Source organism: Echeneis naucrates, unplaced genomic scaffold (genome assembly GCF_900963305.1).
Source record: "Echeneis naucrates unplaced genomic scaffold, fEcheNa1.1, whole genome shotgun sequence".
NCBI classification, from domain to species: Eukaryota; Metazoa; Chordata; class Actinopteri; order Carangiformes; family Echeneidae; genus Echeneis; species Echeneis naucrates.
The window spans coordinates 973908-988333 of NW_021780168.1; the positions used below are offsets into that span (position 1 = coordinate 973908).

Sequence of the window (14426 nt, forward strand, 5' to 3'; positions counted from 1 at the left end):
TAATTCATCTTCTAGCGCTTATCTGTTTCCAGGTTGCAGGCAGTGCTGGAGTCAATTCCACCTCACATTGTTTAAGGGTAGGGTACACCCTGGACAGGTCACAAGTCCATTGCAGGGCCAATACATAGAGACAAACAACCACTTACACTCACACCTATGGGCAAATTTAGAATCACCAATCAAGCTAGGCATGCATGCACACTTTCTCATTCAAATGAAGAGTAAAGTGTGTCCAAACTTTTGACTGGTAGTGTATTTGGACTGTGGAAAGGAGCTAGAGTACATGGAGGAACCACGCAAGCACAGGGAAAAACATGCAAACCCCACACAGAATACCAGTTTACATTGGGCAAGGGCAAGGTACACCCTGGACAGGTCACCAGTCCACCGCAAGGCCAGTAACCAAACCCACAACATTCCTGTTGTGGAGCAACAGCATTAACCATTGTGCCACCAAGCTGCCAGATAATTTAATTGAAGGGAATTTGCTGTGCTAATTAGGAGCTTTCTATTTTCTTCCAAACCATTACCTGCTTATTGTGAGACATAAAAGTGGATTTTGTCATTCTTCAAAGTCCATATATATTTCTTCTGTCCAAGTTAAAAGTTGCATTTTTTTTGCCAGAAATCCATTTACTCAGTGAAGTGAAAATTGTCTGCTGGCAGGAAATGTAAAAGGTAACGTTACTAATACAATCATAGTCCAAGATGCCCGTTATATGCTGGAGTGCATGTATACTGTGTGCACAATTATTAGGCAAGTAATTATTTTGACCATATCATAATTTTATCCATAATTTCCAACTCCAAGCTGTATAAACTTGAATGCTTATTGGATTTAATGCATTACAGGTGATGTGTATTTATGAAACGAGGGAGGGTATGGCCTTAGGAGATCAACACCCTATAATCAAGGTGTGCATAATTATTAGACAGATTCTTTTCCTTAGGAAAAATGGGCCAAAAAAGATTTAACTGACTCTGAAAAGTCAAAAATTGTAAAAAGTTTTTCAGAGGGATGCAGCACTCTTGAAAATATATAAGATATTACGGTGTGATCACAGAACCATCAAACATTTTGTTGCAAATAGTCAACAGGGTCGCAAGAAACATGTTGAGAAGACCCAAATTAACCGCCAAAGGTTTGAGAAGAATCAAACATGAAGCTACCAGTAACCTATTATCCTCCAGTGCTGCCATATTCCACAACTGCAACCTACCTGGAGTGTCATGAAGTGTGAGGTGTTCAGTTCTCAGAGACATGGCCAAGGTAAGAAAGGCTGAAACCTGACCACCTCTGAACAAGACACACAAGTTGAAACATCAAGAATGGGCCAAGAAATATCTGAAGACAGATTTTTCAAAGGTTTTGTGGACTGATGAGATAAGAGTGACTCTTGACGGACCAGATGGATGGGCCCGTGGTTGGATCAGTACCAGAGCTCCACTTCAACTCAGACGCCAGCAAGGTGGAGGTGGGGTACTGGTATGGGCAGGTACTATTAAAGATGAGCTAGTTGGACCTTTTTAGGTTGAAAATGGACTCAAAATCAACTCTCAGACCTACTGCCAATTTTTAGAAACCACTTTCTTCAAGCAGTGGTCCAGGAAAAAGTCTGCATCTTTCAAGAAGACTTTGATTTTTATGCAAGACAACGCTCCATCACATGCATCAAAGTACTTCACGGTATGGCTGGCCAGTAAAGGCCTTAAAGATTAAAAACTAATGGCCCCCTTCTTCAACTGACTTAAACCCTGTTTAAAACTTTTTTCAGGCCTTCTTAAGCAGGAAATTTACAGTGAAGGTAACCAGTACAGTGTCTGGGAGGCTGTGCTTGCGGCTGCACAAGAAGTTGATTCTGACCAGATCAAGAAAATGACTCAGTGAATGGAAGGCTTGTGACTAACCCTAACCCTGCCTAATAAATGTGTACATATAGATATTCTCTTAAGAAAGCCAAAACTTCACTTGTACTACTTAGATGTTAAGGTTTGAGGGCTTGTAAACATTTTGGATTGACCAAGAGTACTTTAGTTGTACAATAGCAAAATTAATCCTCAAAAATACAACTTGCCTAATAATTGTGCATGCAGTGCATTGCTTATACTATCATAACTTAGTGTTGTGGGAGGAGAAACTGGTTTCCATATGAAAAAATCCACAATGATCTAACATTAGTCAAAGAAAGGAGGGAAAAAAAACCCCAAAAACAAACAAGAAAACCTCATGTCCAGAAAAATTAACACCTGAACCTTTCTCATTAGGATGTTACATCATGCATCGTGCATGTGTTCACTTCTATAATTTACAAGCCACATTTAATAGGGACTGCGTAACATTATCAATGAAGAAAAGCACAACAGGCCTTGTGTTTATCAGCGCACTATCACAAGAGTAGAACCTGAAATAACACGCGTCTTCAGTTATCACATCAAAAGTGATCGGTTGCAAGAATCAGTTCAGTTCATCAAATAGATATAACAAGTGCATGTGTGTGTGCAAGATGATGTGAACAAGACTTAAAGGTTCACCTTGCCTTTCCTTGACTTGGAAAGTTGTAGGCACAACTTTCATAAGTTATGTAAAAAAAATAAAATAAAAATCACAAAAAATCATGCAGCAAATACAAAAAAAAATAAGGATTTTTCTTTTTACACACCAGATGTTAATCATAGATTCCATAAGTCCTACCCAGTTTATGTGTTGTCATCGCTGCTTTCTCCTGTTTTCCCTCCACTGGCTTTTCATACGGCTCATATGAAAAGTGCTGAGATGTGCTTGACTCTGTCACAACCTCTGTCGTGGCGTTTCTTTGGGTGGGGCTGGAGGCCGACTGAGGTGGCTGGAGGCTTTTTGAAGGACCTTTGGGGGACTGTGTGGATTCACCAAGAGCTCCCTTCTTCCTCCCCTCAGAGGAGCTACCAATAGCCATACCAACCAAATCATAACAGGGTAAAGCAACACCACAATGAGGAAGATACCTTCCTGGTTTGGCCATGTAGGTTTCTGAGGTGCTATAGCCTGACTATACTGTACACTTTAGTGTGAATTGTCCAATTGCAGTTGACATGTGCAACATATTATGATATCACGTGAATGGGCAAGTCAATATTATTCATATCAGATATGTCATAATCATATTTAATTTTTATGCAAAGAAAAGTCTGAGCCAAAATCGAGCATATGAAAAAACATCATGCTTGAAAATAGCACAGCATGAGTGACCTTTGCTGCCACAAGGTATCGTATATTTAGGTTTTTCTTTTTTTCCCCTCACTCTAAGTCATACGGGATATCTTTTTGATTTGAAATATTTTCCAAAAATGAAACAGTTGAGGATTTTGTCTTCATACCTGGACCGGGTCCGGCTGTGCCATGAACTGGATAAGGAGCTAGTCCTGGGTCTTCGGAGCCGATGTCTACACCTAGAGTGTGAGCTCCTCCACACAGAGCAGGAATGTGTATGATAATCGGAATGTAACTGTGAACGGGAACAACATCTGCTCCCACCATGGCTTTCTTCCTCTCTTCTCTCTTTATTGGAGCTGTCCTGTTAGGAAGTAATGACATCTTGATGTCACTGAAGTAGATGCAACATCCTTTTCACACTTCGCGTTATGTTGTTTGTCTCCATCCCATTATGAGGAAAGTACTTTTAAACCAATACATAAAGGATCCAATATTTTCCAGAGGTTGTCATCTTGGTGTTTCTACCTGTTTGGGGATGATATCAGGCAGTTCCTCTCTGCACCGTGGTGTTAAGTTTTGACTTTTACTCTCCTTCTGCTTTGAAACACATTCCGAGTCAGAATCTGATGAGTTCTCGTCATCTTTTCTTCTCCTCTTCTTTTTCTTCCTCTTTCCCAATAAATGCCGTTTGTGGGATTTGGACTTAACCTTCTTATCCTCACCTGCACAAACAGTTCACACAATACAACACGTTAACAGAAAACACTGGATAACTAGAAATGGCATATAGGGAATTGTCTGATTGGGGTCTTAGGGAGGATGGTGATGCAGGCACCAACTGGTTAGACCAACTTGTTGGTTAGGGTGTCTTGATTCACCAACTGGTATACATGGCCCTCAACTGAACAAAGTAAATCCTTGAGTCACATGTATTTCATGCTGATGAATACTAGTATTCAATTGCTATACTGGTACTTTTACTATCCTAACAGATTTGAGTGCTGTTTCCGTGGTAATGCTTCACTTGAAGAAATAAAAGTGACTCACCTTGCTCCTTTTTCACCTCTGTTGTTGTTCCTCTTCTATGAAGCAAAGACAAAACCTGAGTTAGGCACATTTGAAAAGCAGGTATTAATAGTCAAATGGCAGGAAATTAATACGTATTATTGGTTCAACATTTTCAAATTCTATACACTTTTGGCACGTTTCAAAATCAAAAAGGTACAAAGAGTACTACTACTACTTCCATTTATGCTCCAACCTGAAATATAACTTGTCAGGTTAAGTATGTACAATATATATATATATATATATATATATGTCGTTATGTTGGAGCCAAACGATGAAAGCAAAACAATGCCTTTTCAATCTGTACTTGACATCCCATAAGAACAAAGCAAAAATTCAACTGTAGATGTTCTTCTTTCTAAAAATAAAATACCCTCTTAATCAGCTGTGAGATGTTTACCTTCTACACCTTTGTTTGAGGTGTAGAAAGTAAACATCTGTTCACCTGTAGTTAATTCAACTGAGCGAACACGATTTGCCGAAGTAAAAAAACCACAGCACAAAAGATGAGAGCAAAAAGATGTTTTCCTGCAGAGCCTCATTGTCACAGACATCAAGACACATAAGAGCTAAAACAGTGCCCCAAGTTTTTGTAGCAATGCATTGCAGTTGATATCAGCATTTCCCATCCATTTTCATGTCAGCTTCAGCTTTCAACTTCTAAGCTGCTACATTCCAGCACTGTTTGGCAAATGATTCAAACTGGATTTTCTCTGGAAAATTAAGTTTCTGGTTATCTTTATTTGAAAATTGTGGGTAACTGTGAACGGGAACAACATCTGCTCCCACCATGGGAGCATTTAGCCTTTTAGTGTGCATGTTATTTCACCTTAACTCCCACAGCATGCTTTTGGAACATTTACAGCTGAGCATGCTGAGTTCAGCACGTCTTCATTAATATGCTGCTCTATCCTCAAGCCCATCTTACCTATGTTTAGGTGCAACTATTCCTTTAATTACATTTTTAGGCCTATTAGTATTTTGACCCTAACAAATCTAATAAATCGCTTTATCTAAATTAACTTCTTTGGATTAACTAATTAAAAAAAGATCTACTAGTCATAGTCTCTAGGAATAGTTACTTGGCTGTTGTTTTTCATAATATGGGCAACCATTTGAAAACATATTTTTTGAAAGTAACAAATGGATAACAGCAAAGGTATTTACACAATTCATACAAGCAATTTACCCACACATGGGTAAAATGTTTTTAGCAGCAGAGCGATGTCTCGTTTAGAGTTAGTTTAGCTAACGTCACCAGCGTTTGGTGCATTCAGTCTTAAAACTGTGAAGGACTTGCTTTGAGCAAATGTTCTTAATGTTATGATTGCATTCCCTCTGTATTGTTGTAATGATGCTGATGCTGTATTCGGCTTTTTCATCATAGTTATAGTTATATCCAATTAAATTTCTTCAATGTCTTTAAAAGTGTTGTATCTGCTACTGTCCCAGAATTACACTGGATGCTGTTTTAATAATGCAGCAAAAACATGTTGTCTAGAGGAAATATTTTATTTGAAAAATTAGGGCTGGATTGTGGTATACATTTGGAGTAACGCCTCAGCTTTGTCTCTCATATTCCCTCTGTGAACCATTTTGTAATTTCATATAAAAAAAAAGGTTGTTTTTATTTTACCTCTTAGATTATGAATGTTTTGCAGTTCTGTAATATGGCATGTTACAGACGTTTCTCCACTAAATTTTAATTAAAACAGCCCCACCAATGGAAAGTCTGCTCAAACATTGTAGGCCAACCTTTGGAAAAAATGTATGGAGCAGCCGATCAAAATGAGATTGTTATTTACGCCAGTAGCATTGTTTCTGACCCTAATTATGTCCTGAAAAAGCAAATACAGATAAATGTCTGTCAAATGAGCGCTACTGTGAGGAAAGACAAATCTCAAAATTGTTCTAACTAATCTATCTTTGTTCTACCTTCACTTTTCCTGTTATTAATGGAATAAGGTACGTGTTTCACTTTAAATTATTCTGTGAGTAAATACTTGCTTTGAGATTATTTATTGTGTTAGTAAGTTTCACCTGGACTTATGTTTTACTTCTCTCTCCACCTCTGTCACAGGTTCTGAACTGCTCTCCTTCTGCTCCTTTTCTCTGTTTTTCTTTTTCTTCTTATTCTTGTGCTTTTTCTGCTTCTTGTGTCTCTTTTGTAAAACACAGTCTTCCTGTTTGTCGATTTCTGAGGTGGCTCTTACTGTCCCATCCATTTCTCGAGCAGCAACCACACCTTCTCCAGCACTGATGGAAGAATAAAGTTATTACTGATGAGATGATTCCTATTCTGGTAATGCAGATAAAGATGGTTAAAGATGTTAAAACAGAGATCATTGGTTCATAAAAGCAGGGAACTCACATGACTCGCATGACCAAAGCATCTTATTTTGACCGTTAAACTTAACAATACATCTGTTGTTGTTGCGTTGAACACAAAAAAAAAAAAAAAAATACTTTACGTTACTGAACCTGACGCGGCGTTTTGAACGGTGCTTTGTCCTACGTGTGATCAACCCTCCTGATAATACAGCTGCTTGCTGCATTTCTGTGCTTGTATGTGTACATGAGCAGCTAACGTTAGCTTATATGGTCGATTCGGTAACTGAAGCGGTAACTGAACGTTTTGGCTGAAATGACCCTGTTGGCGGGTTTTTAACTGGTTCCCGTCAAGATGAGTATGAAATACAACATCTACTCACCATTTGTCTTCATTCTGGTTTTCAATCTCTCTGATTTTACTCAAAATGAAGTCTTGGAAAATTTGTTCTATGTTGGCCGCCATGTTTCAATGTTCGTTTCGTTGCTGGTCCGGGTAGCATCTATTCCGAGGAATATTTGTTCCGTCTGTAGCCGAAGTACGTCACAGTCTTTCCTGTTCCGTGAAATAACCCGGAAGTCTCTCACCCTCAACAAGCGCTGGTCTAACCCTATAAATAAAACAATGGACAATGTTTAAGGTTAGCATATTGGTTAACTTCTACCAACCTAGATGTGAAATTTCATTGTCTATGTGGCTTGCTGGGTTGAGCCTCTCTCTAACCCCTTATGGAAATTTAATAGTAATCTTCTAGAAGTGAGGAGTTTTGTAAAGAAGCCAAAAATTTGGTATAATTAATTCATGATTTAGAAATGTCACCTTTGACAAAGTGGGAATGGTTTAAATTCAAAATCGTTCATATTGCCCAACAAAACCCAAACAACAAGAATTTATTAATATTATTAATAAATTATGTCACAAAATGGACTTGTTAGATAGAAGAAGGTGAAAATACATTTTTATTTCTTTGGTCTAGAAAAACAAAGACAAAAAAAAAAAAAAAAAAAAAACATAAACTGCTCATTAATAATATTAGCATTGATAATCAAGACCAAGTCAATGAGGATAGTAATTTTTATATATCAAATTTTGCTGGGGATGATTGCCAATTGTTTTGTTTTTTGTTTTTTGATAAAATTATCAAATGTGGCAAAATAATTATGAGGACTATATGCAACATATGGAGAATGAGCTTAGAATTGAAGAGTTAGACTCAGCAATCAAACAGATGTCAAAAAGAAAGTCACCAGGGCTTGATGGGCTAACTGTTGAATTTTACTCCTTTCTTTGGACAGAGTTCAGAGAACTACTCTATAATGCCCTCTTGCAGTCTATTTCGACTGGAAACCTGTCCCCTTAATCCCAAACATAATAACTGGAGGCCGATTACCTGATTAATGTAATGATTACAACAAAATTGTTAGCACGTGTGTACTCTATTAGATTTGACATAGGTTTAACCGATTTAGTTAGTGAATGTCAATCAGCCCTTATAAAAGGTAGAAACATACATAACCATACTAGACTGATTCTTGTCATGCTAGACTATAGAGAGTATATTACAATTTGTTGTATATACAATTTGTAATATAATATTGTGTTGTTTCTAGATTTTTCAAGGCATTCGATACCATTGAATATCCCTTTTTCTTAAAAACACAGAATTTCCTGGGCTTTGACACAAATTTCTGTAACATTGTAGAGATGCTATATAGTGACATCAGTAGCTCTGTTTCTCTTAATCCTGGAGTCCACCTCGATTTAAGGTGTCACATGGCATTCAGCAGGGATGCCCTATTTCTCCAAACTTTTCATATTGGCTACATTGTTAACATTTCTTATCAAGCATTCCAATGACATACTTTGAATTACAATTTTTTAACAAAGAGTTTAAGATAACAGTTCATGGATGACACATCTGTATGTTTGAGAGATACAGGGGCACACATAGGATTTTTGAACTGGGGGTGGGGACTAAGCTGTCAGCAAATGATTTCAACTCAATGAGTTGGGCTTTAAGTAGTGCTCAAGTATTTACTTTTGTAATAGCCTATGGGCCAATGGGTTGCAATAAAATGTCATTGTTATAATCAATGAGGTGGACCCAAATGAAGAACACAGACAACCGGAGTGTGGGGAGGAAAGAATGGGAGTTTGCTACAATAATGAATGTAGCATGAGGAGAAGATGTCCGTGGGATGGAGGCTGAGGGGAATAGGTTGATGGCCAAGGTACAGAGATAAGGGTGGAGGATCTTAGCTGGCTGGATGCGTGGCAGGCAGGCAGGCAGGCAGGCAGGCAGGCTGGAGATCCACAGTGATCGATACAACGATCTGTCAAAGACTGGAGAAGAGCGCTGGTGTTTTAAACTGCAGGGGTTGATACTGGATGGATCTCAGGTGAGCAGCAGGGAACAGATGAGTTGAATGATGCAATTAGGAGCCCAGGGGAGAGAGGGAGTTGCCACGCCCACAGAACAGACACAGACAGGGGGAGGGGAAACAGGACAGGGAAAAAACACAGGAAAGTACCCCCCCCAATGGGAGCCTCCAGGTGGACCCCCCTAGCCTGTAAGGACAGGCCCAGTGGAAATCCCTGATGAGAGCAGGATCAAGGATGAAGTGCCGGGTGATCCAGCAACGTTCCTCAGGACTGTACCCCTCCCAATCAACCAGGTACTGATATCACCAACCCCGGCAGTGAACATCCAGCAGTCGCTGGACGGTGAACGCCGGATGATCATCCACAACACGGGTGGGTGGAGGGGGATCGGCTGGAGGACACAGGGGGCTGAGAGAGACTGGTTTTAACTGAGAGACATGAAAGGTGGGATGAATCCTCATAGATCTGGGCAACTTCAGCTTAACAACAGATGGATTGATGACAGATTCAATCTCATAAGGGCCAATGTAGCGTGGTGAGAGTTTCTTGGAATCAGTCTTTAATGGAATGTCTTTAGCAGATAAACAAACTTTCTGACCTGGCTGATAGATGGGAGCTGGGATTCTATGGCGGTCCGCAAGGTGCCGGTTGTGGTCAGCTGTGTGGAGCAGGGCAGCACGGGTCTCCTTCCAGATCCTGCGGCAGCAACGGAGGTGAGCCTGTACTGAAGGCACAGAGACTTCCTCTTCCTGAGCTGGGAACAAAGGGGGTTGATAGCCTAGAGATCTCTCAAAAGGGGACATACCAGTTGCAGTGCAGGTCAGCGAGTTGTGGGCATACTCAACCCAGGGAAGGTGTGAGCTCCAGGAGGAGGGATTTTTTGCAACCACACAGCGGAGGACAGCTTCCAGGTCCTGATTAGCACGCTCAGTTTGACCATTAGTTTGGGGATGAAAACCAGATGAGAGACTCACTGATGCTCCAAGAGCTCGACAGAATGACTTCCATACTTGAGAGATGAACTGTGGGCCTCTGACACTATGTCCAAAGCGATGCCATGGAGACGGAAAACATGATGGACCAGCAGTTCTGAAGTCTTGAGGGCTGTAGGGGCACAAAATGCACAGCCTTAGAGAAACGGTCAATAATTGTGAGTATGGTTGTATTACCTTCGGACGGGGGTAACCCAGTGACAAAATCGAGAGCAATATGGGACCATGGATGGCTAGGTATTGGCAGTGGGCGGAGCAGACCAGCTGGAGGGCGGTGGCTGGCCTTTCCCTGAGCACACACAGTGCAGGCCATGACAAAGCCTCGAGTATCATCATCCATGGTGGGCCACCAGAAGCGCCTCTTCAGGAGCGAGAGAGTGCGGCCAATTCCAGGATGACCGGCAAAACGAGAAGAGTGACCCCACTGGAGAACCTGGGAACTGACAGCGTTAGGCACAAAAACACGATTAGGGGGTCCGTTACCTGGATCAGACTGGGTGCGCTGTGCTTCTTTGATGAGGGACTCAATCTCCCAGGTAATAGCTGCCACAACATGGCCCGAATGGTGTCGGGGGGAGCAGAGGTTTCTTCACAGACATGCTGGCGGGAGAGCGCATCTGGCTAAACATTTCTAGTACCAGGATGGTAGGTGTGGTGTGAACCTGAAGCAGCCAAAAAACAATGCCCTGCAGGCTTGGCGTGAGCTCAGGTGTTTGGATGTTTGAATGTAGGCAAGATTTTTATGGTCTGTCCATACTATGAAGGGATGCTCTGCACCTTCCAGCCAATGTCTCCATTCCTCCAATGCCAGTTTTAATGCAAGCAAGTCACGGTTCCTAACGTTATAGTTGGGTTCAGCAGGGGACAGACGGCAAGAGAAAAAAGCACAAGGGTGGAGCTTCTGATCTGAAGCAGAGCGCTGGGAGAGAACAGCCCTGACTCCAGTATCTGAAGCATCCACTTCCACAATAAACTGATGTGAAGGGTCAAGCTGAACTAAAACAGGTGCAGTAGTGAAGCGCCTCTTGAGTTCTGTGAAAGTCTGCTTGGCCTCTGCAGTCCAGGAGAAGGGTACAGCAGAGGAGGTGAGCTTGGTTAGGGGTGCGGCTACACGACTGTAGTCTATAATGAAGTGTCGGAAGAAATTAGCAAAGCCCAGGAACCGTTGAAGCTGCTTCACAGAAGTGGGTGTTGGCCATGCTGCCACTGCCTGAATCTTGTCAGGATCCGTCTTCACCTGCCCACCTTCAATAACGTACCCCAGAAAGCTCACTGAACTGACATGAAACTCACATTTCTCTGCCTTAAGGTACAACTTGTTCTCCTGAAGACGTTGCAACACCTGGCGGACATGTTGAATGTGCTCCGCCATTCTCCGGGAGAATATCAGGATGTCATCTAGGTAAACGAAGACGGAGCGGTTGAGCAGGTCTTGAAGCACATCAATTAACCAGGGCCTGGAAGACAGCTGGGGCATTTGTCAACCCAAAGGGCATAACCAGATACTCGAAGTGTCCAAGGGGTGTGTTGAAGGCGGTCTTCCAATCATCTCCCTCCTGTATCCGAACCAGATAGTAGGCGTTTCTCAGGTCCAGTTTACTGAAGACTGTGGCATTCTGTAGGGGCTCGAAGGTGGAGCTAATCAGAGGCAGGGGGTATTTGTTCTTAATAGTGATGTTGTTCAGGCCACGATAATCAATACAGGGATGGAGTGTGTGATCTTTCTTAGAAGATTACACATCATACACCAACAGGGGAGGAAGATGGGTGAATAATACCTGCTGCTAGAGAATCCTTGATGTACTTCTCCATGGATTCTCTCTCCGAATGGGAAAGGTTGTACAAACGGCTGGTAGGGAGGGGGGCTCCTGGGAGGAAGTCAATACCACAGTCATACGGGCGGTGAGGAGGAAGAGATAGGGCATGTTGTTTACTGAAGACCTCCCTGAGGTTGTGATATTCGGGAGGAACAAGGGAAAGCTCAGAAGATTCTGATTTGAATGATGAGGTGGGAGTATCAATGCCCACGGGGAGAAGAGCAGATTGTTGACATGTAGAATGGCAGTAGGAACTCCAGCTCACCACTTTTCCTGCTGTCCAGTCGATATGGGGATTATGCCGTCTCAGCCACGGCTGTCCAAGTATTATCGGGGCCAGAGGGGATGAGATAAGGTGAAACTGAATCTGCTCACGGTGGTTTACTGAGAGGATGAGAAGCAGGGGACAAGTTTTGTGAGTGACCCGAGCCAGAAGTCTCCCATCTAGGGCATCAGTATCCATGCGTTTAGCAAGTGGTTCAAAAGGGATGCCAGCTTGGGAGGCAAGATTAATATCCAAAAAATTCTCATCTGCATCAGAGTCTACTAAGGCTGACAAGGGCAACATCTCAACTCCCCAGCACAATGTGGCTTGGAACTGCATATGTGGGAAAAAGGAAGTTTGACCCACCAGTACTCCCACAGTTACAGGTGAGCTCCCCCTTTTGGCTGGAGGGAGCATGAGTCAAGGATGTGGCCTGTCTGGCCATAGTACAGGCACTTGCCTGCCCTCATTCTTCGGTAACGTTCTGGTGGGGACAAATGTGCCTGGCCCAGCTGCATGGGCTCTTCAACAGATGGAACGGAGGTGGCAGCACTAGCAGGAGGATCACTAGGGTTGGTTCTCACGTGAGGAGGAGATGGATTGTGAGAAATGGGCCAGGATGGTGGGCGGCTAACTCTCCCTACAATGTTCTTGTAGGCGGTTATCGATTTTGATTGACAGGGAAATGAAGGAGTCTAGACTGTTGGTATCATCTCTTGCCGCCAACTCATCCTTGACTACAGCATTAAGCCCATTCAGAAAAACTCCCTGGAGGGACTCATCATTCCAGCCAGCATCTGCAGCTATAGTCCTAAACTCAACTGAATATTGTGCTACACAACAGGTTCCCTGACGAATATGGAGCAGACGTCTGGCAGCATCTTTATTTCGGACAGGATGATCAAAAACCTTTCTCATCTCAGAAACAAAGTTAACATAGGAGGAACTAACTGCAGGCTGACCCTCCCACACAGCTGTAGTCCAAGCTAATGCACTCCCACTAAGCAGCCCTATAATGTACGTTATCTTGGACTTATCTGTGGTGTAGGTTGATAGCTGCTGTTCGAAGACTAAGGAACACTGCATCAGGAAGGCTCTGCATGTTCCCAAATCCCCAGAATAGTGCTCTGGCGCTGGAACATAAGGCTCTCTGGCTGAGAGAACAGGAGAGGCTGCAGCGATCACCGGTGGAGACTGGCTGGGCCGGGGTTCAGGCAAAGAGTTGGAAAGGTGAGTAGAGAAAAAAATCCACCTGATTCCCAGTTCGAACTACCTGAATTGAAAGAGTCCTGAGGGTTTCCATAACTTCTTGGAGAAGCTGCTAGTGGTGACCAACACGAGCACCTTGGGCAGCAAGGGCTTGACGGAGTGAGTCAGACTCAGCATGGGAAAAAACAGGGTCTCGGGGGGAGGGATCTGTGTCTGCTGGGTCCATTGTGGCCAAATCGTTCTGTTATAATCAATGAGGAGGACCCAAATGCAGAACACAGACAACCGTGTGTGGGGAGGAAAGAATGGGAGTTTATTGCAGGAATAATGAATGTAGCATGAGGAGAAGATGTCCGTGGGATGGAGGCTAAGGGGAGTAGGTTGATGGCCAAGGTACAGAGATGAGGGTGGAGGATCTTAGCTGGCTGGAAGCGTGGCAGGCAGGCAGGCAGGTAGGTAGGAGATCAACAGTGATCGATACAACGATCTGGCAAAGACTGGAGAAGAGCCCTGTGTTTTAAACTACAGGGGTTGATACTGGATGGATCTCAGGTGAGCAACAGGTGAGTTGAATGATGCAATTAGGAGCCCAGGGGAGAGAGGGAGTTGCCACGCCCACAGCACAGACACAGACAAAGACAGACAGGGTGAGGGGAAACAGAACAGAGAAAAAACACAGGGAACAAATTTTTAATCACGGGCAATTGGACTCTCAAGTCTTTCTCTTTCAGTTCAGGATATCTGTGAACTGCTACATCATTCCTTTTAATGTTTGTATGCCTGGTTGCATGAACCTCTCAGGAATTTGTGCATCTACTGTGTCTAGAACATGGTAGAACTCAATAGGAGGCCTATGTGTGTGGGATGGAACAGTGGGCTCTAGAGACCGAATGCCACATCCTTTAAGCCTCCTTTAAGACTTCCTCAAAATGTTCAGTATTTCTTTTGGATTTCAAGCTGTCTTAGATTAAGGAGACTGCAGAAAGCATGCCCTCTATTGTCTATTTTTGGAGAGCTGTGTTTCGAACATCTAGTTCACTGATCACATCGAAAGCAAGCAGAAATCCCAGTACAACATTACCATGTTGCAGTCACACACGTAAGCCTTCTGTTCGGCTTGCAGACTCAGAATGACTTGCAGCCATCTCATCTAGTGCACTTAGTACCATCCCAT

The 14426-nt window shown here is 42.7% G+C and overlaps 2 protein-coding genes across 4 annotated transcripts in view; both read right to left on the reverse strand.

Moving 5' to 3' along the window:
- sonb (SON DNA and RNA binding protein b) overlaps positions 1-7081 on the reverse strand; it is a 35981-nt gene extending 28900 nt beyond the window's left edge. For all 3 annotated transcript variants that reach the window (XR_003840533.1, XM_029497232.1, XM_029497231.1), the window contains exons 1-6: positions 6970-7081; positions 6299-6514; positions 4238-4272; positions 3716-3912; positions 3355-3551; positions 2693-2919 (exon numbers count right to left, since the gene is read on the reverse strand). Coding sequence is in view for 2 of the 3 variants with exons in the window: in XM_029497232.1 (XP_029353092.1) it covers positions 2693-2919; positions 3355-3551; positions 3716-3912; positions 4238-4272; positions 6299-6514; positions 6970-7052 (955 nt within the window). In the remaining variant the exon portion in view is untranslated. The remainder of the gene's footprint in view (positions 1-2692; positions 2920-3354; positions 3552-3715; positions 3913-4237; positions 4273-6298; positions 6515-6969) is intronic.
- Positions 1-14426, reverse strand: part of LOC115038391 (NACHT, LRR and PYD domains-containing protein 12-like) — a gene marked incomplete at its 5' end in the record, with an annotated part of 488710 nt that overhangs the window by 243540 nt on the left and 230744 nt on the right. The gene's annotated exons all lie outside the window — the stretch shown is intronic.